Raw genomic sequence first — 25550 nt, forward strand, 5'->3', positions numbered from 1 at the left:
CGATTCAATTCCCGGGTCAGGAAAGTGTTTCTGACCACGGAGAGGGTGATTAAGTTGCAGTCTCAGGTGCTTCAGCTTCTGAGGCTTTCAGTTCCCAGAGTCTGGGTCTATCTGCAGGTAATGGGTTCTATGGCGTGTACGCTGGAGTTAGGTCCATGGGCATTTGCTCACATAAGACCTGTCCAGAAGGCGCTTTTAGCCCGTTGGAATCCATTATCAAAGAAGTTTCAGCTTCCTTTGCCGATTCAGGGGGATGCCAGGTCCAGATTCTCATAATGGAGAAAGGGATGGACCCGGAAGTGCCAGACTGGGTGGTTGTGACCACGGATGCCAGCCTCAGAGGTTGGGGGAGAGGGGGCGATTTGACAGGGATGAATGGCCCAAGGTCAGTGGTCGCCAAAGGAGGCATCCTGGTCAATCAACCGGTTGGAAATGAGAGCGGTTTGCAAAGCCTTTCTTGCCTTTCTTCTGCTCATTCAGGGACGATTAGTACGAGTGTACTCGGACAATGCAACGATGGTGGTATACATCAATCATCAAGACAGAACAAAGAGTTGTCTGGTGGTACAGGAGGCGCAGGAATTGTTTATTTGGGTGGAGAAACATCTAGAGCAAGTGAGGGCATCTCACATGGCAGGAGTGAACAATGTTCAGGCGGACTATCAGCAAACAGGAGCTGGATCTGTGGGAGTGGGAGTTGTCAGCAGAGGCCTTTGCCCTTTGCCCTTATACAGGCCAGATGGGGCAGGCTGGAGTTAGGCCTTCATGGCAGTTCCAGGAAACGCAAAGGCAGATCTATTTTACAGCCACTGGAAGGAGGTTGCCTCCGAGGGCATAGACACTCTGGTTCAACCATGACCAACAAAACTTTTGCCTCTTCATATTTCCCCTGTGGCTCCTCATAGGTTGAGTATTGCGTCGCATTAAACATCATCCGAGCAGGGTTATTCTCATGGCACCACAGTGGCCGCGGGTTCCAGCGTGATAGTAACACTTTATGTAGAGGACGCATATGCGCAAAAGCCCAAGGGACGAGCTCCAAGGTCGATGCCACAGAATCAAGTATCTGCAAGTAATCCCAGACCCTGGGCACTAGGGTATCCAACAGGCTTTGAACTTGCACTTGAAGCTTGACAATCCGTTCTTCTATGAGAAAACTCTACCCACACGGGTATCGAAGCACATGCCCAAGAATCCCAGAACTTGAGAAGGCGCAAGGTTCACAACCCAGCCCAGGGATCTCAGATGGTTTAATACCATCTGCACTGCTTGCCTGCAAAGGTCCTCTGACTTTGCTCGAATGAGCCATTCGTCCAGGTATGGGTGAACAAGCAATCACTCCTTTCTGTGGGCTGCAGCAACCACCACCATTATCTTAGTGAAAGTTCTTGGAGCGGTGGCTAGACTGAACGAAAGAGCACAAAACTGAAAATGTTGCCTGAGGATAATAAACCTGAGTTACTTCGGATGATCTTGGTGGATCCCTATGTGGAGATACATTTCCGTTAAGTGCAGAGAAGCCAAGAACTCCCCGCTACGCACTGCGGCTATAACCGACCTGAGAGTCTCCATCAGGAAACTGGGGACCCTGAGAGCCACATTCACCTTTTTCACATCCAGTATCAGACAAAAGGTGCCTTGCTTCTTTGGTACCATGAAATAAATGGAATAATGGCCAGTCTCCTGCACCTCCCAGGGGACGGGAACAATAGACGCCAGCATCCTCAGCCTCTGGATGGTCTGCTGAACGATGAACTTCTTTGCTGGAGAAATGCAAGGAGATACCATATACAGGTTTCTTAGTGGCCAAGCAAATTCTAACGCATAGCCTTGCTCTATCACGTTTAGAATCCAGTGGTCTGACATGATCTTGACCCACTCCTCGTAAAAACGAGTCAACTGACCCCCGATGGCAGGAACCAAGGAGTGGGCTGGCCGTCTCTCACTGTATGGATTTGACTCCACTAGGCCCTTGGCCGGAGCCATCCCGGTTGGCTCTGCGTCCACAAAAGGAATGGTACCAAGACTGGGACCTCCCCGAGGCCGGCTACTGGGCTGCACCCAGAGCTCTGCTCTGACAGAAGCGCCTTTGGCCGCGAAACCAAGAGTGAACCAGTAAAAATCCTTTAGGCCCTTCCGGCTTGTCTTCGGGAAGCTTATGCACCTTATTATCTCCAAGCTGCTTTATCAGCTACTCCAGGTCCTCTCCAAACAGTACTTTGCCCTTAAAAGGAAGCGCTCCAAGCTGAGCCTTCGACAAAACATCTGTCAACCAGTTTTGCAACCACAAAAGTCTCCTAGCCGAGACCGCAGACACCACTGTCCTGGATGAAGTGCAAATAATATCATATAAAGCATCGGTTCCATATGCTACCGAAGCCTCCAAGCGTTCCGCCTTCTCAGACTCCTGGGATGAGAAATCCCAGCACTCTGCAACTGTTGCATCCATCTGAGGCTTGCACGAAGCATGAAACTACGGCACACTTCTACCCAGATGTCAAGGACAGAAACTTCAAAAATCTTAAGGTGCATTTTGAGCTTCCTATCCTGGAAATCTTTTAGAGCCGCCGCTCCCGCTACCGGTATGGTGGTCTTTGTAGTAACCACCGATACAGACGCATCCACCTTAGGTACCCAAAAAAAACTCCAGAGTTTCTTCAGGCAAGGGATAAAGCTTGTCCATGGCTATGATGACTTTGAGACCTATTTCAGGAGTATCCCACTCCCTGACTATCAGCTGCTTGACCATACTATGGAAGGGGAAAGTCCTGGCTGGACCCCACAAACCTGCCATGACCGGATCCACCATATCCTGGCTCGTCTCTTCTTGCGGATCCACTATCCCTAACTCTGCTAGGGCATGTGAGATCAAAGGAACCAGCTCTTCCCGTTGGAATAAGCGCACCATCTTCGGATCGTCCCCCTCCACGGAAGGGATCTTGCCAGACTCGTTCTCCTGATCCAGGCTACCTCTAGGGAGTGGGGACGGCACGAGGATTATCAATGGCCAATCTCCCCTGATCAGAGTCCTCCGAGGATAGGACCTCCAAGATACGCCTTACCATTGGACCCTGTACTTTCCAGGTTCTTGTAGCCCCTGGTATCTCCAAGCGCCTGAGCACTTTCTTGGGTGGTCCATCAAAAGGCATAAGTATGGAAGAAGTCCTCTTCCTGTGTTTACTGGCCAGATACGCTTGATATAATAAGAGCACAAAAGCAGGAGAAAAATAAGAGAGGCCCTCCAGCTCCCCCCTCCAGGGGATCAGGATCCTCCCCCGACTGATCTCCCAAGGCCTCCCGGGCCTCCTCGGGGCACAAATCAGCTGATGACAGCATTGGGGGGAAATACCCGCCCCCTAACGCTGTCTCTGTAGCCACCGTGAATGTTTTCAAATGGCCACCATTCCTGCGCTTAGCAGGAACGAATCGGCCTTCTTCTCCGAAGCAGTCGGCACCCAACCGGGGCCCCGTTCCTTCACTGACGCCGCTGCAGCCTCCCGCGAAGAACCTTCCCCTCCAGGAAGACAGCAGAAACAACGATCAGTGTTTGAAAGTCGAGAAAGTCCACAATGCGAGCAGTGGAGCGAGCAAGGCATGGTGCTGCCCGATGAGGACCGCTTGGCAGGCGCCTCGAACAGCGAGAAAACGGGAGATAAATGCTGATCACTGCCTGCCGCCTTACCCCGAGATACAATGAGCAGCCCAGACAGAGCGCCTTAGCTGTCAACCACCTCTAACTCTCTGCCGTTTTACTTTGTCTCTTTTATTTTGTTTTTTTTAAACTTTATTCCACAGAAAGGAAAGGAAACCAATACTTCCCTGAAGAAAAAGTGGAAGAGGCTGCTCAGCAATCTTCGCTGGAGGGGAGGGAGCTGGACCACCAACTATCACCCCCGGCGCCGAAAAGGAGCAATTTTGGAGTTCCCAACCCTGGCTTGTCCACTACCTGCTACTAGGGGGGATAGTCCCACCAGGACCTGACGACCCCCTGAGAGGATAAAAGTTCTCTCTCTTCTTTAATTTAATTTAAATTTAATTTATTTATTTTTTGCTTGGGTTCAGAACCGCAGGTTTTGCACCACCTCCATCTGCTGGAGGCAGAGAAATACTGAGGAGATGCAGGTGGCACACCGGGTTTTGAGGCGGTGCCTGTGAAACTTTCTCTGTCTCCATCTGCTGGAAGAGAGGAAAACCCAGGAGTCTGAACTGATCTGGGTACATACAGGAAAACGTCTACCATATCCCCTCCTCCTGTATAGTTTTTCTTCATAATGGGGATGGAACAGCTCCCTTATCATTTATGTCACCTTTTTCTGTACCTTTCCTAGTTTTGCTATGTCTTTTTTGAGATGGGAGAGACCAGAACCATACACAGTACTCAAGGTGTGGTCATAACATGGAACCTACAATAATACACCACCTAAGATAAACTTATATTTATGTTTTTGCCAACACCCAAAGACGTGGAAAGTAGAGAGAAATGAAAAAACAAATGATGTTAGCCTTCCACCCACTTGTACTACATTTGGGTCTGTAATGTAATTAAACACAAGCACCATACCAATGCTGTCCGACTCTTCTATTTGAAGCTCTTGAAATGCCCTTTTGCACTCTGATCTGGATCTTGAGCAGATATTTATATCAGAATATATACTATGTGTTTGAACACTGACATTTTCAATCACAGCACCTCTCCTGGGTTCAGTCATGTCCTGAAAAAGAAATCAGTTTCAAGGCAATGATTTCATCATGTCTTTTTCTAGGGCTTACATCATCAAATGTTTCTCCTTACCATCAAGCCAGTATAGTAACCAAATTTATTGATCTCAAAGGAAAAGTTTTGGTCCACTTAAAAGATGAAATTGTAAATGTGTAAATAAAAATAACTACTACTGATATGGAATTGCATACTATACGGAAACAGTATTTGTTACTTATATTTTTACAAATTCATTGACAAGAGAAAAAAAAATAGCATTTCGCAAACAGACTTATGTGCCCTTCCTTCTCCTCTCTCCTTTCCTCTACGAAGACATCTGGTTTTAATTAATATTTTCCTTTCCTTGACTCCACCCAAACTAGTCAGGATGCATAGGTTATACTCCCCAACCAGCAGATGGAGACAAGAGAGTTCAAGGCTTGCTGATCACCTGTTACAGGGCACTATTTATTTATTTATTTATTTAGCATTTTTCTATACCGACTTTCCAATAACAGAATTACTGATCAATTCGGTTTACATTTTAAACAATAACAACAATGACAAGTAAATGTCTTACAATGAACAGGTCGAATTAACTTGGATTAAGATATATGGGGGTGATAACATAATTAACATGTACGGAGCCTAATATAGGCTAGAGGTTGGGTTTTGATAATAGACTGCCAAAGATCATGTGATTTCTAGAGAAGATCTATATAGTTCTCTAGCGTGTTACCACTGAGGGGATATTGGCAGGGATATTTCGCAGGTTGATGTTATGGGAAGGCTTGGTTGAATAACCAAGTCTTGAGTCTTTTTTTAAATGTAGTGGAGCATTGCACTGATCTGAGCTCTGATGGGAGAGTGTTCCAGAGTTTAGGCCCAGCTGTGGAGAAAGCTCTTTTACTTAATGCTGACTTCATCGGTGGAATTTGAAGGTTGTTTTTGTAGGCTTGTCTCACTGGTCTGGAAGATGTGTGGAGTTGGAGAGGGAATGTGAGATCGAGTGGTGCCAGGTTGTGTATTGCCTTGTGGGTTACTGAGAGCACTTTGAATAGTATTCTGAATTTGACGGGAAGCCAGTGTAGGCTTTTTAAGATGGGTGAGATGTGGTCTCTTTTGTTGGACTTGGTTAAGATCCTCGCTGCAGCGTTCTGCAGCATCTGTAGCGGTTTTATGGCGTTGGCAGGGAGACCCAGTAGAAGTGAGTTGCAGTAATCTATTTTCGTGAGAATGATTGCTTGTAGAACTAATCGGAAGTCTTTGAAATGTAGGAGTGGTCTCAGTCTTTTTAAGACTTGTAATTTGAAGAATCCATCCTTTACGATGTTATTTATGAGTGATCTGTAATTCATTTGGTTATCAAGTATAACTCCTAGATTTCTGACTTGTGGGGTTATTGTTAATTGAGTTGACAAGATGGTACTTGGAAGTGTGTAGGTTCCGTTTTGGGAAATGAGGAGATATTCTGTTTTGTTTTGATTAAGGATCAAGTTGAGGCTAGTGAGTAAATTGTTGATGGCTTGTTGGCAAGAGTTCCAGAAGTCCAGAGTTTTTTGGAGAGATTCAGTAATTGGAATCAGTATCTGAACATCGTCTGCATATAAGTAGTGGATGAGATTCAGGTTGATGAGGAGCTGGCAGAGTGGCAGAAGGTAAATATTGAATAAGGTTGGAGAGAGTGATGATCCTTGTGGGACTCCTAAGTTGCAGGTGACTGGTTGAGATTCTTCCTTGTTGACCTTGACCTTATACTGTCTGTTCTGTAGGAACGATTTGAACCAGTTGAGGGCCTCATCTCTGATGCCAATTTCTGCCAGGCGATCTATTAGTGTGTTGTGATTGACCGTGTCAAAAGCTGCTGTTAGATCTAGGAGGATGAGAAGACACGGTTGTCTGTTTTCAAGATTAAGTAATATAGAGTCCGTTAATGAGATTAGAAGGGTTTCGGTGCTTCGAGATTGGCGGAAACCGAACTGCGATGGGGAAAGAATGTTGTGGTCGTTTAGGTATTCTGTTAGTTGTTTATTTGCAACTCGTTCCAAGATTTTTGCGATGAATGGTAGATTAGCTATTGGGCGAAAATTGGCTGGGTTTTCAGGAGAAAGATTAGGTTTTTTTATAAGTGGTTTTATGATTGCCATTTTTAGTGTGTCAGGTACAATCCCGTGAGAGAAGGAGCAATTTATGATTTGTGCGATGGGTTTGGATATGGTTTTAGCACAAGAGATGAGGAGATTGGTGGGTATGGTATCCTGAGGGTGAGAAGAAGGTTTGAGCTTTTTTAGGATATTTTCGATCTCTAAGGATGAGGTCGGTTCGAATTCCTTAAGGCTAGCCTTTTGTGATGAGACTGCAGCTCGAGGTATTACTGGCGTAGTGTAATTATTATTGTTATTATTAATGGACTGAGTTAGTAGATTTGGTATCTTGTTTTTGAAGTAGGTTGCCAGTTCTTCTGCTTTGCTTGCTGCTTTATCATCTGGTATGGATGTTGATAGGGGTTTAGTGAGGGATGAGACCAAAGAAAAAAGCGCTCTAGGGTCGAAAATGAAGTGGTGGATTTTTTGTGAGTAAAAGTCTCTTTTTGCTTGGAGGATGGATATTCTGTAATGGTGCATCATGGTTTTGAATGCCGTGATGTTGGCGTATGTTGGGTTTTTACGCCAGTGTTGTTCTTTTTTTCTGAGATCCTGTTTTAATGATTTTAGTTTTGGTGTGTACCAAGGTTTTCTGTTGTCCTTGTTTGCTTGAAGAGCTTTGGTAATAGTTGGGCATGTAGTATCGGCCACTTTTTTGGTAATGTTGTTCCAGGACAATATAGCTGAGTCCGCGTTAGTGAGGTCCAGTTGGTTAAGTTCATCCGATAGGCTGTTGCTGAGAATTTCCTGGCTGCACATTTTCTTGAATTGGATTGTGTTATTCTGCTTTTCTGGGAGTGTAGGTAGGTTTATCTTTAGTGCTGTGTTGATCAGCTTATGGTCTGACCAGGGAACTGGAAGGCATGTAGGGTGAGAGGAAAGAGTAAGTTCCTGGTTAATGAAAATGAGGTCCAACGTATGACCAGCTTTGTGGGTGCAGCTTTGTGGGTGCAGTTTAGTGTGCTTAGGAGAGTTTCACAGCTGTGAGAATGGGGAGATACATCCACATGGAGGTTGAAGTCCCCCAATAGTATCGCTGGTGTGTCGGAGTTGATGTGTTTTACTATATTTTCAATCAAAGGTGATGGATCAGTTTCAAGGTATCCTGGGGTGGCGTATGTAAGCCCGATTTGAAGGTGAGAGGATTTAAATACGGCAAATTCTAGAGAATGTGAAGATATTGAAGTTTGTAGCGACATTCCTAATGTTTTATTTGCTGCAAGAAGAAGACCTCCTCCTCGTTTTTTGAGTCTGGGGATTGAGAATATGTTGTACGAGTGAGTAGGGAGTTGGTTGATTGTAGCGATGTCTTCTGGTTTTAACCAGGTTTCAGTGATTGCAAATATGTCTGTGTTTGTTTCCAGCAGATAGTCATGAAGCAGGTGAGTCTTCTTAGTCAAAGACTGTGCGTTCAGCAGTGATAAGGTGAAAAGTGACAGTCCCAGTAGTTGGTTTAAAGGTGAGATGACGATAGGGATGAGTCTTTTTTGTAAAGAGTGTGGTAAGGCTTGTTTTTTTGCTGATGGTCTCTTGAGGTTGTGGATGATGGGGATGGATGAGATCGCCATGATTGGTTTCGTAAGTGGGTTGACGCTGGGATGATGTTGAACCGGATTGTCTGCGGTGGTCTTCCCTCGGGTCTGCACGAAGTGGCGCACAAAGGGGCCAACTTGCTTGCTGACTGAGCGCTGGGTGGTTGCTAGCTGAATGAGCGCTGGAAGGTTGCTTGTTGAGTGAGCGCTGGGTGGTTGCTAGTTGAATGAGCGCTGGGTGGTTGCTAGTTGAGTGAGCGCTGGGTGGTTGCTAGTTGAATGAGCGCTGGATGGTTGCTAGTTGAATGAGCGCTGGATGGTTGCTAGTTGAATGAGCGCTGGATGGTTGCTAGTTGAGTGAGCGCTGGATGGTTGCTAGTTGAGTGAGCGCTGGGTGGTTGCTTGTTGAGTGAGCGCTGGGTGGTTGCTTGTTGAATGAGCGCTGGATGGTTGCTAGTTGAATGAGCGCTGGAGCGCTGGATGGATGCTAGTTCAATGAGCGCTGGATGGTTGCTTGTTGAATGAGAGCTGGGTGGTTGCTAGTTGAGTGAGCGCTGGGTGGTTGCTAGTTGAATGAGCGCTGGGTGGTTGCTAGTTGAATGAGCGCTGGAGCGCTGGATGGATGCTAGTTGAATGAGCGCTGGATGGTTGCTAGTTGAATGAGCGCTGGATGGTTGCTAGTTGAATGAGCGCTGGAGCGCTGGATGGATGCTAGTTGAATGAGCGCTGGATGGTTGCTAGTTGAATGAGCGCTGGATGGTTGCTAGTTGAATGAGCGCTGGAGCGCTGGATGGATGCTAGTTGAATGAGCACTATGCTGTACCCAGCCTGCCAATATTCAATGTAAAAGCTAATCGTGAAATAAACATCATTCCCCAATGCCTTTAAACCAAAGGGCTTCCGGGAAACCATCAAATGAAAACATTCACTACTATACAACTTGAAAACACCCACGAAGTACTCACTTCTACGGAACCAGTAACAAAACTCCAGAATGGAAATCTCATACAAGGCATCCTAAGGATGCTACAACCCAAGAAAGAGATCTAGGTGTCATAGTGGATAACACATGGAAATCGTCGGTGCAGTGTGCTGCGGCAGTCAAAAAAGCAAACAGAATGTTGGGAATTATTAGAAAAGGAATGGTGAATAAAACGGAAAATGTCATAATGCCTCTGTATCGCTCCATGGTGAGACCGCACCTTGAATACTGTGTACAATTCTGGTCGCCGCATCTCAAAAAAGATATAATTGCGATGGAGAAGGTACAGAGAAGGGCTACCAAAATGATAAGGGGAATGGAACAACTCCCCTATGAGGAAAGACTAAAGAGGTTAGGACTTTTCAGCTTGGAGAAGAGACGACTGAGGGGGGATATGATAGTGGCGGATCAGTCCAGACCATGGGCTGTACCAAAGCTTCCCTAAACAGGGTGGGACCGAGATAGTCCCGCTCGAAGAACCTGCCGCCCGAAGGAGCCAAAAACTGGTGCCTGCACATCCAGACGGTAATGACGAGCAAAAGTATGCAGGGATTTCCAAGTAGCTGCTCTACATATTTCCTGCGGAGAGACAGATTGACTCTGCCCAAGAAGTAGCCTGAGACCGTAAGGAATAAGCTTTTAAGCCTTCTAGCATAGGCCGACCCTTACAGATGTAAGCAGACACAATGGCCTCCTTTAGCCAACGCCCTATAGTGGCCTTGGAAGCCTTACTACCTTTATTTGGCCCACTCCACAGAACAAACAAGTGGTCAGAGACCCGGAACCCATTTGTAACCTGAAGGTAACGCAGCAAGACCCGTTTCACATTGAGGCGCCGCAGATCACCCCCAGCTGTACTTGCTACTTCTGACAAAGAAAGAGCCGGAAGTTCCACGGACAGATTGACATGAAAAGAAGACACGACCTTTGGCAAAAAAGAGGGTACCATCTTAAGGGATACCCCTGAATCCGAGAAACTTAGAAAAGGCTCTCTGCACGACAATGCTTGGAGCTCTGAGATTCTTCTGGCTGAACAAATGGACACCAAGAAGACTGTTTTGAGAGTCAAATCCTTGAGTGTAGCCCTCCTTAAGGGTTCAAAAGGAGCTTCGCAGAGAACCCGGCGAGCCAAGTTAAGACTCCACAAGGGACAAGTAATCCGGACCGGAGGATTCAAGTGCTTGGCTCCCTTGAGGAAACGGACGATATCCGGATGAGCCGCCACTGAATAACCATCAATGGTGCCTAAGAGGGAACCGAGAGCGGAGACCTGCACTCACAAGGAACTGAACAACAACCCCTTGGCAAGACCATTCTGGAGAAAAGAAAGGACCTGGGAAACCGGAGCCTTACGAGCCGAGATACCCGATGCGACACATGCATTTTCAAAAACCTTCCATACTCTGACATAAGCAAGCGAGGTAGTCTGCTTCCTGATCTGCAATAGAGTGGATATAACTTCTTCTTTATATCCCTTCTTTTTCAATCTCTGCCATTCAAAAGCCAGGCCGCTAGACAGACGCGATCCGCCTGATCGAAAAATATGGGACCCTGCCGAAGAAGATGGGAAAGATGACCGAGGCGTAGAAGACCGTCCGTGGCTAGATTCACGAGGTCTGCAAACCACAGTCTGCGAGGCCATTCCGGAGCCACTAGAATGACAGGCCCGCAATGAAGCTCGATTCTTCGGAGTATTTTGCCCACTAACGGCCAGGAAGGAAACACGAACAGAAGAATGTCGCAGGGCCAGGGAAGGACTAGGGCATCCACCCCTTCCGTGCAATGTTCCCGTCTGCAGCTAAAGAACCGAGGAGATTTCGCATTGGTCATGGGGGCCATCAGATCCAAGTGAGGGGGACCCCACCTGCGGATGATCAGGTTCATCGCTGCATCTCACAATTCCCACTCGCCTGGGTCTAACCTCTGGCGACTGAGGAAATCCGCTTGAACATTCTCCTTCCCTGCAATATGGGACGCCGCTAAGCGCTCTAGGTGACGTTCCGCCCATGCGAAGAGCCTGCTGGCTTCCAGAGCGACTAGGCGACTCCTGGTGCCCCCTTGTCGATTGATGTAGGCGACAGTGGTGGAATTGTCCGACAGGACCCGCACCGCCTTGAGGAGGAGTAAGGAAAGGAAGGCCTTGAGAGCCAGTTGGACCGCTCGAGCTTCCGGTCGATTGATGTGCCAGCGAGACTGGATCGGAGACCAATACCCCTGAGCAGACTGGGTCTGGCATACAGCTCCCCAGACAGAGAGGCTGGCGTCCGTTGTTACCACGATCCACTGCCGTGTCAGAAGGAATATCCCCTTCTGAAGATGGGTAGGCAATAGCCACCACTGCAGTTCTGCGACAGTAGCCTTGGAGAGCGACAGGAACGTCTGAAACTGTTCCAATATTGGTTTCCAGCGGGATAGCAAGAATTTCTGTAACAGACGAATTTGCGCAAAAGCCCAGGGGACCAGATCGATAGTGGAGGCCATGGACCCCAGAACCTGGAGATAATCCCAGGCCGTGGGCAGGGCAAGAGAGAGAAAATTGCGCACTTGGCCCCTGAGTTTGAGCGATCGTTCCTCCGGAAGAAACACCCTTCCTTAACTCAAGTGTCGAATCGCGCCCCCAGGAATTCCAATGTCTGGGACAGTTGAAGCATGCTCTTGGGAAAGTTGATGACCCACCGCAGAGAGGTCAGACACGACAGGACCTTGCTGACTGCCAGCTAGCAAAGAGACTTTGATTTGGCCTGGATGAGCCAATCGTCCAAGTTAAGGATGGACTAGGACTCCGTCTCGACGCAGGGTGGCCGCCACTACCACCATTACCTTGGTAAAAGTGCGCAGCGCCATGGCAAGACCAAAGGGGAGTGCTCGAAACTGAAAATGTTGGCCCAGTATCTCGAACCGAAGGTACCGCTGGTGATCGCAGCGAATCAGGATGTGTAAGTTGGCCTCCATCAGATCGAGCGAGACCAAGAATTCTCCGGATCGAACTGCCGCTATCACCACCCTCAAGGTTTCCATCCGAAAATGGGGAACCTTGAGAGCCCGGTTGACGCGCTTGAGATCCAAAATTGAACGAAGGGAGCCCTCCTTTTTGGGCACGACAAAGTAGATGGAATATTGGCTGGACCCTTGTTCTTCCACTGGGAATGGGACTATGGCCCCCAGTCCCAGCAGCCTGCGCAGGGTTTGTTTGACCGCAGGCCTCTTTCAATTTCCGCAGGGGGAGACCAGGTGAAGATCCGGTAGGTCTCGAGCAAACTCTAACGTGTAGCCTTTTTCTATCACCTCTAGGACCCACTAGTCCGTTATGGTGGCCCATTCCCCGAGAAACTGGGACAGTCGTCCAACTAAGTCTCGAACGGAGGAATGAGCCAGCCCCATCTCATTGAGAGGAGGACTTGGTGAATGAGTGTTGCTGGCTACTATCCCTGAAAGGCCGATGTCCCCAAAAGGAATGAGGCCAGGATTGAGATCAGGAAGCATTACCCCGTGGGAACGAGCCCCTTGCCCTGGTGGAAAAACGGTTTTGCCCCCTAAATCTAGTGTGAGAGGGTAAGAAGGACTTAGACTGTTTCGGGCGGTCCTCCAGCAACTTATGAACCTTATTTTCTCCCAGGGATTTGATAAGTTGCTCTAGGTCCTCACCAAAAAGCAACTGGCCCTTGAAGGGAAGGGTTCCCAACTGCGCTTTAGAAGAGGAACCGCAGACCAATTTTTCAGCCAAGGAGGCGCCTGGCCGAGACTGCGAAGACCATTGCCTTGACTAGCACTCGCAGAAGATCGTACAGGGCATCCACCCCATATGCAATCACTCCCTCCAAGCGATCCGCCTGCTCCGCCTCAGCAGACGGAAGGTCTTGGGTGCTGAGTAATTGTTGAACCCACCTGAGGCTTGCCCGCTGCATGAGACTGCCGCAGATTGTCGCCTGAACTGCCAAGGACAGGACATCAAATATGTGTTTGAGGAAAAATTCCAACTTGCGGTCCTGGACATCCTTTAGAGCCGTAGCCCCAACCAACGGGATGGTGGTGTGTTTGGTAACCGCTGTGACAGAGGAATCTACCTTGGGCATCTTAAGTAGATTCAAGCAGTCCTCAGGAAGGGGTTAGAGCTTGTGCATAGCCTTCCCAACTCGGAGTCCCGCCTCAGGGGACTCCAATTCCCTAAGGAGCATCAGCTTATGCATAGTGTGACAAGGAAAAGTACATGGAAGTGTCCTAAGTCCCGCCAGGACCGGGTCCATGTTGGCAGGCTTTGCAGCAACAGTATCCACCGGGGGCAACTCAATTCCCAGTTCCTGTAAAATGAAGGGAACGAGCGGTTCTAGTTCCTCCTTTTGAAATAAGCGCAGCACCCGAGGATTGTCCCCCTCGAGGAGGGGGATAGGAAGCAGCGGGTCAACATCCGGATCTGGAATAGAGACCGCCGGCGGCTGTGGCGGATCCGGAGGCGGTGGGAACTCCGGGACCACCCTAAACGAGCCCTGGCCCTCCGGCGCCTTCGGAGGAGAAATTCACTGGATTTTTGGTGGTGGTGGTGGGGGGGGCCAGGGATGGATCTTCCTCCTGCTGTAAGCTGGCTAAATGGACTTGTGCATAAGAAGCACAAACTCCGCGGAGAAACAAGACTTAGACTTCCCGGGGGGGGGGGGGGGAGGGAAGGTCAGGCACCCCCTCCGGGGCATGAGGGATCAAATCCGTAGGAGAAAATAAAAAATTGGGCTCACCTTCCTCCTGCACATCCAATTCTGCATTTGAGCCTGCTTCCAAGATGGCTACCGTTCCCGTGGTTTTCCGAGCCGGGAACGGCCTGGCCACACGGCGGGGAACTCGCCCCCGGGTCATTGTGGGCGAGGGGACCGATGAGAGACCCTCCCCACCCAGTAGGCACCTTGAACAGAGGCCTCCAGGTGAAAAACGTATGGCAAACTCTCCACATGCTTTACAGGCGCTGGAACAGGGCATCAATGCTGAAGAAAAGAAAAAAATCACTAAAAAAGTAAAAAAAAGTAAAAAGAGCTGAGCTGTGCAGGGCTGAAGTCAGTCAGCGGAAGCAGCGACTGAACTCTGCACGCTGCCGGAGCTGTCCACAGTTCTTAAAAAGTAACAAATACAGCCCTGCTTATACCTTTTTTTTTTTTTTTTTTTTTTTTTTTTTTTTTAAACTGCTCAGCTAAACCAGGGGAAAAACACTCCCTGAGAGGGTACTGTTTTACAGTGGACAGCTAGATAATGGGGGAGGAACTGAACCACCAGTATCACCCCAGATGGTCACCAGGAAAAAGGGGCCTAGGATGGGCAAGCACCCCCCCCCCCCCCCAGCAGAGCGAAGAGACCGAACTGTCTCTGTGAGGAAAAAAAGGGAGAAAACTTTCAAAGTCCCTTTTTTTTTTTTTTTTTTTTTTTTTAAACAAGAATTTTATACTTGCTTGATCCAGGCCAAAAGTAAAGAAAATCCCCTCAGGGAAACTAAGGGAAGAAGAAGAAGGGGAACCGTATGTTCAGCTGCCTGCACCTGCTGGAGACAGACGAATAATGAAGGGGTGTAGGGTAGGCTCTTTCCTGATATAGGATACCCTCACAGTTTTGGTCTGTCTCCACCTGCTGGACAGGAGGCTCAACCCTCAGTCTGGACTGATCCGGGTACGTACAGGGAAAGTATGTTATTTGTTTGTATTAATAATCTGCTTATCAGCCCAGGACTAATTAACCCCAGAAGCAAGCCACCTTCCTTGGCACCCACCCTACAAAACCAGGTCATAGACACTGCTTGGGATATGCTTGCCTACCATCTGCTGGAGACAGAGAATCCTGGCAGGATGAGTACAACACAGAACCCTATAAGGGGTGATGTCAGCGAGCCTTTAGTTCTGTCTCCAACTGCTGGCTGGGGAGAATAAAGCGCAGTTGCTTACCTGTAACAGGTGTTCTCCTAGGACAGCAGGATGTTAGTCCTCATGTGGATGACATTATCCGATGGAGCCTGGCACAGAAAACTTTTGTCAAAGTTTCTAGAAGCTTTGACCAGCAGACTGACCATGCCTAGCCTGCTACTATCTGCACGTCCACGCAAGGTCCCCCCTTCAGTCTTGTAACATAGCAAAAAATACAGGCGAAAAAATAAAACAAACCGAAGGTGAACCCAACCTTGTGGGGAGTCGGGCGGGATTCCTGAGGACTAACATCCTGCTGTCCTAGGAGAACACCTGTTACAGGTAAGCAACTGTGCTTTCTCCTAGGACAAGCAGGATGGCAGTTCTCACATGTGGGTGAGTACAAAGCTCCAGAGAGCCCTATGCAGAGAGACCAAACAAGGTGACAACGGGCACAACACAACTCGGCGCTTTAGAGAAACGGGGGCTGTCTGGTACCCATAAGAAGCACGAGCAGAGTTGGGTTCAAGTCTAGAACAGATTACGCAGGATGGATTGACCGAAGGCACTGTCCTGACGACCATCCGTGTCTAAGCAGTAATGGGCTGCAAACGTGTGAAGAGAACTCCAGGTTGCGGCTCGGCAAATTTCAATGACGGGGACCGCACGCAAATGGGCCACCAACGTTGCCATAGCCCGCACAGAGTGAGCCGTCACTTTGCCTTCAAGCTGAAGGCCTGCCTGTGAGTAGCAGAAGGCAGTGCAATCAGACAGCCAATTGGACAAGGTCTGTTTACCCACCACCACTCCCAGCCTGTTGGAGTCAAAGGACACGAAGAGCTGGGTGGACTGTCTGTGGCTCGTGGTGTGATCCAGGTAGAATGCCAGAGCCCTCTTATAGTCCAGGGTGTGAAGCGTCTTTGCCCTGGGTGGGAATGAGGCCTTGGAAAAAAGGTGGGCAAAACGATGGACTAACAGATGAAAATCAGTCACAACCTTGGGCAGAAACTTAGGGTGTGTACGCAAAACCACACGATCGTGGAAGAACTTCACGTATGGTGCGAACGAAACCAGAGCCTGAAGCTCACTGACTCTACAAGCTGAAGTGATCACCACCAGGAAAATGACTTTCCAGGTGAGGAACATCAGGTCGCAGGACTGCATCAGCTCAAAGAGGGGCCATTTGAGTCTTTAGGTCCCAGGATGCAACCGGAGGCCGGAGAGAGGGCTTCAGCTGGAGGAGACCCCGCATGAAATGGCCCACTAAGGGTTGGACCGAAACAGGCATGCCAGCGATGCCTCGATGGTACTCGCGGACAGCACTGAAGTGCACCCTGACGGGACTGGTCTGGAGCCCAGACTCAGACAGGTGCCATAGGTAGTAAAGCAGCTGGGGGAGGGGGCATGAGAAAGCGTCTAGACCATGACCCCCACAGCAAATGGAAAAACATTTCCACTTTGAGCTGTACGACTTCCTGATCAAAGGTTTCCGGGACTCCACCAGGACCCGGGAAACACAGTCTGAGAGCTGCAATGGCTGGAAGACTACGTGCTCAACATCCAAGCCATGAGGACCAATGCCCAGAGGTTCAGATGGCACAGGGCGCCCTGATTCTGCAATATAAGATTGGGTGCCGTCCCCAGCCGGATGGGTGCTTGCACCGACCGGTCCTGCAGAAGCGGAAGCCGAGGCCAAGAGGGTGCCACGAGTATCATGGTCCCCCTGTCCACTGAAGTTTTGAAAGAATCTTTGAGAGGAGCAACAGATGGGGGTATGCTTACCGGAGGCCCCGCCCCAATGGAGGGAGAAGGCTTCACAGGCCAGATGGTCGTTCCCCAGCACTAGCGAACAGAACCTGCTCACCCTGTGGTTGAGAGGGGAGGCAAAGAGGTCCACATCCAGTGTACCCCATCGGCAAAACTGATCAGCCGCCACCGCTGGATTCAGAGACCTCTCGTGTGGTTGGAAGGATCGGCTGAGGCACTCCACCAACACACTGAGGTGTCCTGGCAGGTAGGTCGCCCGCAGATACATCCCTCGAGAGGTGCAGTCCCAGACCTGCACCGCTTCTTGGCAGAGGAGGAACAAGCCTGTGCCGCCCTGTTTGTTGATGTACCCCACATCACGACCTGGGTATCCGTCCGGATCAGAACTGCTTTTGATGCATATAGGGAAAAATAACCCATGCTATAATTACACAATGTTGGGTTCCATATTAGGTGCTACAACCCAAGAAAGAGATCTAGGTGTCATAGTAGATAACACATTGAAATCTTCGGTTCAGTGTGCTGCGGCAATCAAAAAAGCAAACAGAATGTTGGGAATTATTAGAAAGGGAATGGTGAATAAAACGGAAAATGTCATAATGCCTCTGTATCGCTCCATGGTGAGACCGCACCTTGAATACTGTGTACAATTCTGGTTGCCGGATCTCAAAAAAGATATAATTGCGATGGAGAAGGTACAGAGAAGGGCTACCAAAATGATAAAGGGAATGGAACAACTCCCCTATGAGGAAAGACTAAAGAGGTTAGGACTTTTCAGCTTGGAGAAGAGACGACTGAGGGGGGATATGATAGAGGTGTTTAAAATCATGAGAGGTCTAGAACAGGTAGATGTGAATCGGTTATTTACTCTTTCGGATAGTAGAAAGACTAGGGGGCACTCCATGAAGTTAGCATGGGGCACATTTAAAACTAATCGGAGAAAGTTCTTTTTTACTCAACGCACAATTAAACTCTGGAATTTGTTGCCAGAGGATGTGGTTAGTGCAGTTAGTATAGCTGTGTTTAAAAAAGGATTGGATAAGTTCTTGGAGGAGAAGTCCATTACCTGCTATTAAGTTCACCTAGAGAATAGCCTCTGCCATTAGCAATGATAACATGGAATAGACTTAGTTTTTGGGTACTTGCCAGGTTCTTGTGGCCTGGATTGGCCACTGTTGGAAGCAGAATGCTGGGCTTGATGGACCCTTGGTCTGACCCAGTATGGCATTTTCTTATGTTATTATGTTCTTAACTGATCTCTGAACCCCCACACGGCATACCGTATCGCCCGAAGCTCCAGAAAGTTATTTGACAGCGGGTTTCACCGGCGGTCCAGAGCCCTTGCATATGCAGGCCGTTCATGTGGGCTCCCCATCCTCGAGGGGAAGCATCAACATTTCGTGAAGACACTGGGGGCCGATGCCAGCCCAAAGGTCAACACTTTGTACTAGTAATGTGCAGTCCCCACCACGAAGCGGAGGTATTGCCGTTGGCTGGGGACAATCGCAATATGTGCGTACGCCTCCTTGAGGTCGAGGGAGCAAAGCCAGTCTCCTCTTCTGAGGAGCGGGATCAGCGTGCGCCCAGAGAGACCATCTTTAATTTTTCACTTTTGAGAAACCTGTTCAACGCCCTGAGGTCGAGAATGGGGCACAAGCCACCATTCCTCTTCGGAATGAGGAAATACCTTGAATAGAACCCTTGGCCCTGCTGAAAGCGAGGGATGGGTTCCACTGCGCCTGCTGCAAGGAGGGCGGAGAGTTCCATTTGAAGGTTGACCAAATAGGCGAATGAGCCCCACGATGGACATGGGGGAGAGGTCTCTAGGAGCCTGCTGAAGTGCAGATGGTACCCCTGGCAAACTATGGAGAAGACCCAGCGGTTTGATGTTATCTTTTCCCAGTGACAGGTAAAGCTGAGGAGCCTGCCGCTGACTGGGGGATCTAGCGCCAGGGGTACAGTCAACTGACTTACGCTCCCTCGCCGCCAGTCAAAAACCCGTGGTTTGGGCCTGCTGGGGTGCTGGCTGGGGCCTAGGTGCCTGCTGTTGGAGGGGTGACCCTTGGAACTGGTGTGCGGCGGGCGGCCGGTGGATAATATTTCCGCTGCCAATAAATTGGCTTTTTAGCAGAGGAAGGACCTTCTGAGGCACTAGTGGACAGCTGTTGCAGCTGCACCACCGCATCCTGGACTTTGTCCCCAAACAGGTTCTCGTCTGTACAGGGGAAATTGACAAGCCTATCCTGGACCTACGGTCGGATGTCAGAGGCCCGGAGCCACACCATTCTCCTGGTTCCGATGCCCACGGCAGCCAAGCGGGCAACCGTTTTGAAATCATCGTAGATGGAATGCACCTCGTGTTTACCCGTCTCCAGACTCAGTGAAGCGATGGCCAAAAGGGCCTCCTGCTGCTGTTGGGGAAGACCCGCCGTGAAATCTTGGATTCATTTCCAAAGGTTGCGGTTGTACTGGGTCATATACAGTTGGTAGGCGGTGATGCAGGCAACCAGCAAGGCACCTTGAAAGATTTTTCTCCCCAGGGCATCTAGCTCCCTAAGCTCATGCCCCGGAGGAGCGGAGGCATGGGTATGGGAATGCCAGGCCTTTTTCAAGGCTGATTCCACTACCACCGACTGGTGGGGGAGTTGTCTCCTATTGAACACGATGGCCTGTTGCACCAACTGAGATGGGGTGTTCCCACATGCAGAGAAGTTCTTTGAAAATCTCGTGGATCGGTACCACCATGATTTCCTTAGGAGCACCGATGAACTGGAGAACCTCCAGCATCTTATGACGTGCATCCTCCTCCATAAGGAGTTGAAACAGGATGGCTTCAGCCATGGCCCGGACAAATCCCGCAAAAGATAAGTCCTCGGGTGCAACCAGCACCGCTCCTCCAGAAAGGAGGGCTCGGAGAAGGGATCGTCGGAATAATCCAAGGATGAGTCTGTGGACTCATCAACCCAGGGGTCATACGGCCCTTCCTCCTCACTGGGACCAGCTGGTCGTGGGCAAAGTCCATGAGGGGTATCAGCCCTGGGCTCCAAAGACTTCGGAGGCCTGGAGGTCACCGGCGGCATCGGTGGTTCCCCCGGCATAGAGTGGATTACTGGCTGCGGCAAGCAGGAGGGATCTGGTACAGGCTCGGGGAACCATGGGCAAGGGAACACGGTACCGGCCATATCTTCCTCCTCGGAGGACCCGAGAATCGGGATCGCTCCAGTGGAGGGTATTGGTGGCCGCTAGGGCATCAAGGGCCCCTCGGGCACTGGTTGTGTCGGTAGGGCGCCCAGAAGAATGTCCAGACGTTCCAGCAGTGGTACTAACATAGATGTCAGAGGCTCGGGGGCTATGGGGGCCGGTGGTGCCGGCAATTCAGCGTTTTGTAACACTTTGAGCACCGCTGATTGCACCCTACGCTCCAACTCCTCCTGGAAGTCCTGGGTGGCCAGGACTGATGGAGGGGGACGAGGTGTCACCTCGGGTTTCCAAGGTGGCGTGATGCCCTGCACCAGTGTTGATGGGGAACGCCTCGGGCTACTGGAAGCAGTGGAGGATGGGGCCTCCGATGGCCGGTGCCGCTTCGATGGTAGCTCTGCAGCCACATCTGCCGCTCCGGAACTGGAACCATGTGCCGACGGTGACCGGTGTCAATGCTTGCAGGATCATTTCCAGTGCTCAGCCCAGTCTTTCCCTGGCGCCAAACCAGGATCGATCCCCTTCTCCCCGATCCTTGGAGATACCAGCTATGGGGACCGCAAGGGGAAGAGAGATGGACGGTTCCTCGCAATCTCTGGGCGTCAAAGGGGCTGACACAGGCGTGGAGGACTTTGAGGTCCTAAAAGTTTTCTCCATTTTTGTAGAGGCGTGCTCAATGCCCTTTGGGTGTCATCTGGTGGCACAGATGGCACCCCCAGATGTCATGCGAGGCCCCCAGGCAGAGGTTGCAAACCTCGTGTGGGAGCCATGATGGACATGGTCCACAGGCACTGGGGGCACCGGCAAAAACCAGTCAACACCATGAAAAAACCTGGCTTGCGGTCGATTTCCGATGGACTCCATGGGGTGGAGAGTCGTGGATCGACCACAAGTTGGAAAAAATTGGCCAAAATGGACCTACTGTACCGAGGAGGCACCGACCGCGAAGGGGAACCTGACGAGGATTTGGAAAAAAAATTCAAGAAAATACAGAAAAAAAAAAATCGAAAAATTTGGAGCTCCACGGACCGCGAAGAAACTGAAGGGGAACCTCGCATGGACATGTGAATAGTAGCAGGCTGGGCATGCTCAGTCTGCTGGTCAAAGCTTCTAGAAACTTTGACAGAAGTTTTCCGTGCCGGGCTCCATCGGATGATATCACCCACATGAGAGGACTACCATCCTGCTTGTCCTAGGAGAACCCATGTGTCTGGCTGGATGATGAGGAATGTATCTTTTTCTATCCTCCTGGCCCCTGAAATGTCTTCTCCCATGCTCTCCTCGCCTCCTTTCCAAAGCTCTACTTTGCTTCCCCTAGTTCTACATAAGGGACGCACTAACGTAGCTCAGTGGGAGAAAGCCCAAGCAGGGAAATACAGTTGGCTTATTAGATCGACATTTTTCCATGTACCAGTGTTCTGGTCCAAAAACTAGTGACCTTGATCCACAACATGTTTTTAATTATGCTTTCACTCTTATCCCCATTCCCAACTTCTTCCAATTCAGAAGGAAATGGAAACAAAGTTTATAAGGAGTGTTAATTAACTTGCCTGAACTTTAATCATAATTTGTTAGGTAACTGTGGATTTTGAAAACATATTTGAAATAATTGTCATATTACTGAAAGTTAAGGGCTCACCTTAAAGTCCTTATTCATTATATACCAAATATCCTGAAGGTTCATGGTCCGATCTTTTGGTTTGGCCTGTATTGTTGTGCTCACTATGTCATAGTAAGGTTTCGGAAGTCTGACATCAGCCTCCAAATGATGGCCTGAACTCATAAATTCTTTAACACGAGAACCTTCAATACCATTCCAGGGAAGAGTATCTGCAAAAAAATTCCCTAAACATTACAGCAAAGAAGCATCTGGACATAGCAAACTGCTTCCTTTATACAACATATAGCAGATATGGCCACTCCAATACAGCCATGGCAGGAGGTAATCTAGTCATTTGAGCTTTATCTTGGTGTTTTTCTCTGTCTGACCAGTAATGGGTTAAAAGAAAAGAGAGATCAAGGACTGCTCCCCAATCTCCTGGACCTCCCTTGTACAGTCACAGATGGATCCTTGGTGGCTATTTTCCCCCCAGAGCTTGGGGTTTTGCTTAGACCTGGGAAGTGACCCCCCCCCCTCATCTGTGCTGAATGTACTGACATATTTGTAGTATTTTTTTTATCAGAGATGACTCTGATGGTGACTACAGCCAGAGAGGAATGCTTCCGCTTTGATACTGAACTCTGAGGGAGGAAATGTGGAGATTAACAGAATCAAAAAAAGTAAAAGTGGGGCACAGGGAGAAGACTCTGTTACTGCCTAGCACTGGAGGCCTAACTACAGGGATAAAAAGACGGGAGGTATGTATTAGGCCAAAAGAACAACTGTTTTCAATCTCCGTGCCTGCAGTTGAGGTAACACCCAAGAATAAATGAAGTGTACTGGTTAGTTCAAAACTGTGGACCGCTATTTCAGTTATGGAATGTTACTTTCAGATTATAAATGTTTAATCGTTACTGATATACATCTAATCATAATCTTCTTATTGTGGCACTTTGGTGGATCGTGATGTGAGGACATTTGTGGAATAGAATGCAAAAATAAATTTTAAAAAAGCTGAAATAGAGATCACTGTGTTTCAAATTGACCAACTATGCTCATTAAGGATAATGTGGGCCTTCTGTTTGAAGATGGAGAATGCAGTTAAACCTTAAGAGGCTTCTGAATTTTCCTTAATTTTTGTTGGTTTTTCCAAGGAATATGTAATATTTTGTCAAAGTATGGGAGATCCTAAAGGAGACCTTTCCCTTAACATCCAAACTATATTACTGACCTCACAGAGATCAGAAGAATGATGAGGCCCTGGAGGCACAACTTTCGGCAGATAGTTTGAATGTAACTCAGATACTAGAAAGACCAGTACAGCTACCCTCTTGATTTCCTGTTTTTCATGCAGATCATGAATGGATATTAAAGACTTATTTCCATCATAAGGAAAAACTCTTTATGAAGAAAAAGATCTGTGTGTTTCCTGACTCCAGATCTACCCAGGAGAGATGAAAACAGTTTCAATTTTTTACACAGGGGGCTGTTGCCCTAGGTGTTCAATATAGTTTACATTTCCCTGTAAATGTTGTATTACGTTAAATGAGGTCAGATATATTTTCTGTGATTGCTAGCACTTAAAAGCATTTCTGAGAAGTAAGTCTGGGGCTGCCCCAGACCCTCTATTAGTCCATGCTAGCTCTCACCCTCAAACTAATGGGGAGTCGTTTCGTTGCATATCTTTAAAGTATAGGCAACCCAGGAAAAATAAGAAGACAAAACTTCATGACCAGTCAAGGAACATGGAAATCTGCTATGCTGTACTTGTTTATTTGGAGTTACCTTTTAACCTTTTGGTTATGCTAATGAAGATGTAGTGGAGGGTGAGGGTATATCCCTACGAGGCCTCTGCTTTTCCCCTGGTCCAAAGGAGTGATGATTTCACTCTCTGGGTTTCTGGAGTTTTGGAGATTGCGATCACTGCTGCTGGCTCTGGTGGAGAAGCACTCAAACAGCTAGGGAATAATGCATTGCTGAGATCTCCAGATAATTTACCACACTATGAGAAAGGCGCTCCTCAAGTCAGATGGTGATTTGGCACTGAGTAATGAAGTTAAAATCTATAGATGCTGAAGAGGAATCCAGGGCTCGGCATCCACCTTGAGTAGCAGTTTTGGTGGAGAATGAGGCAGGAAGTTTGCTGGCCACAATTCTGGAGAGCAAAAAACTCTTACTCAAAGAATAGCTTTGAGTAAGAAATACCTCTCCAAGATATATTTTAATTATATCTCATGGCTTCATTTGCAGCACCTTGGAAAACTTTAAAAAACAAAGTTTTAAATGTCTAGCAAAATTTTCCATTTGCTCTATTTTTCAGTGTTATGTTAGTCTTATCTTGAATTAGAGAGCATTCAAAGTCTTCTTGACATCTTTTTTCAGGGCCTCTGTTCTTCCCAAATGTTCTTTAACAAACGTTTCCTGATTAATGGCCAGCAAATTCACATTTTGCAATAAGGAACTTATGTCAGAAGAACAACTTGTTCAGGATTCATCTAGTTTTCCTGCATAGCTCATAGAGCGTTCAAAATGACCACCAGGGATTTAACAAGTAAAGGATTAGACTCAATGACCTCTCGGCCAGGAGAGCCTGGGGCCATAATCACATTCTCATCTTCTTCCACAGGAATGAAGCCACGCGATATATTTAAAAAAATCTGTTATAGAGGTTCTACATATTTATGATAAGGCTATTCTTCCTTTGAGTAAGTTTTTTTCACCTGGTTGGAAAGCAAGGTAAGGAAGAGCAAGTTTGCTTACCGTAAACGGTGTTTTCCGTAGGTAGCAGATGAATTAGACATGCTGTCTGGGTACGTCCTCCGTGCCACTAGGTGGCGGAGCTCCCAAAGTCTAGTAAAGTCTTTTAGCCAGGTACTCCCTCCCTCCTGTATCCTGACAGGATCACCTCAGGCTCCTCAGTCATTATCAAAGCAAGGTAGACATGCTAGAACTGTCCGGGGAGGCGGGCGGGTCGGCATGGTTAATTCATCTGCTATCTATGGAAAACACCGTTTATGGTAAGCAAATTTGCTCTTTTCACGTAGATAAGCAGCTGAATTAGCCATGCTGTTTGGGAGTCCCCAGCTGACGTATTGAGCTGTTAATGTGTGTACTTTGGTATATTTGCTCAATACGGGAGATTGAGGTGGACAGTTCCTATGAAAGCTATGTATGTGAGGAACATGTGCTGTTCTGTAGGATAGTCCGTCCCCTTAATGAATTATCTGCGGTTTGTTTATGGAAACAGTAATGGGATGTGAAAAGAGTGCAGCTATGTCTATGCTGCCGCTGTACAGAGGTCTATAATGGGAACCTCATGTAGATGGGCCATCAGGCTGCAATGGTTTGCACTTGATGTGCCGTCGGATTTGTAGATAGTGTTTGCGATCGTTGTTGATCGCAAAAATGCCCCTTATGCCCTCACCCTAAATATGTGTTAAACATGCCTACAGCCTTAGTCATCCATCCCTGCCTACCCTTCCTTCTAACACCCGCCCCTTATAATCATCTCACCTCCTTCTCCTTTCCCTCGCCTCTTAATATGATTATAGTTTAGCTCAATACTTATACATTTATTTATTTATTTTTTATTTTTATATACCGATGTTCCTGTAAAGAATACATATCGCACTGGTTTACAAGGAACTGAACAGTCGCCTCCAGGGCGGAAATACATTAAAACAGTCGCCTCAAGGCAGAATACATTAACACAAGTATACAGGAAAACTATTAAAGAGAACTTTCATAAACTCAAT

General features: G+C 48.2%; 1 protein-coding gene across 6 annotated transcripts in view; it reads right to left on the reverse strand.

The window, feature by feature from the left end:
• TEX14 (testis expressed 14, intercellular bridge forming factor) overlaps window positions 1-25550 on the reverse strand; it is a 608800-nt gene that overhangs the window by 376456 nt on the left and 206794 nt on the right. For all 6 annotated transcript variants that reach the window (XR_003858113.1, XR_003858112.1, XR_003858111.1 and 3 more), the window contains exons 12-13: window positions 21835-22025; window positions 4562-4712 (exon numbers count right to left, since the gene is read on the reverse strand). Coding sequence is in view for 3 of the 6 variants with exons in the window: in XM_029611460.1 (XP_029467320.1) it covers window positions 4562-4712; window positions 21835-22025 (342 nt within the window). In the remaining 3 variants the exon portion in view is untranslated. The remainder of the gene's footprint in view (window positions 1-4561; window positions 4713-21834; window positions 22026-25550) is intronic.

Source organism: Rhinatrema bivittatum, chromosome 8 (genome assembly GCF_901001135.1).
Source record: "Rhinatrema bivittatum chromosome 8, aRhiBiv1.1, whole genome shotgun sequence".
Lineage (NCBI taxonomy): Eukaryota > Metazoa > Chordata > Amphibia > Gymnophiona > Rhinatrematidae > Rhinatrema > Rhinatrema bivittatum.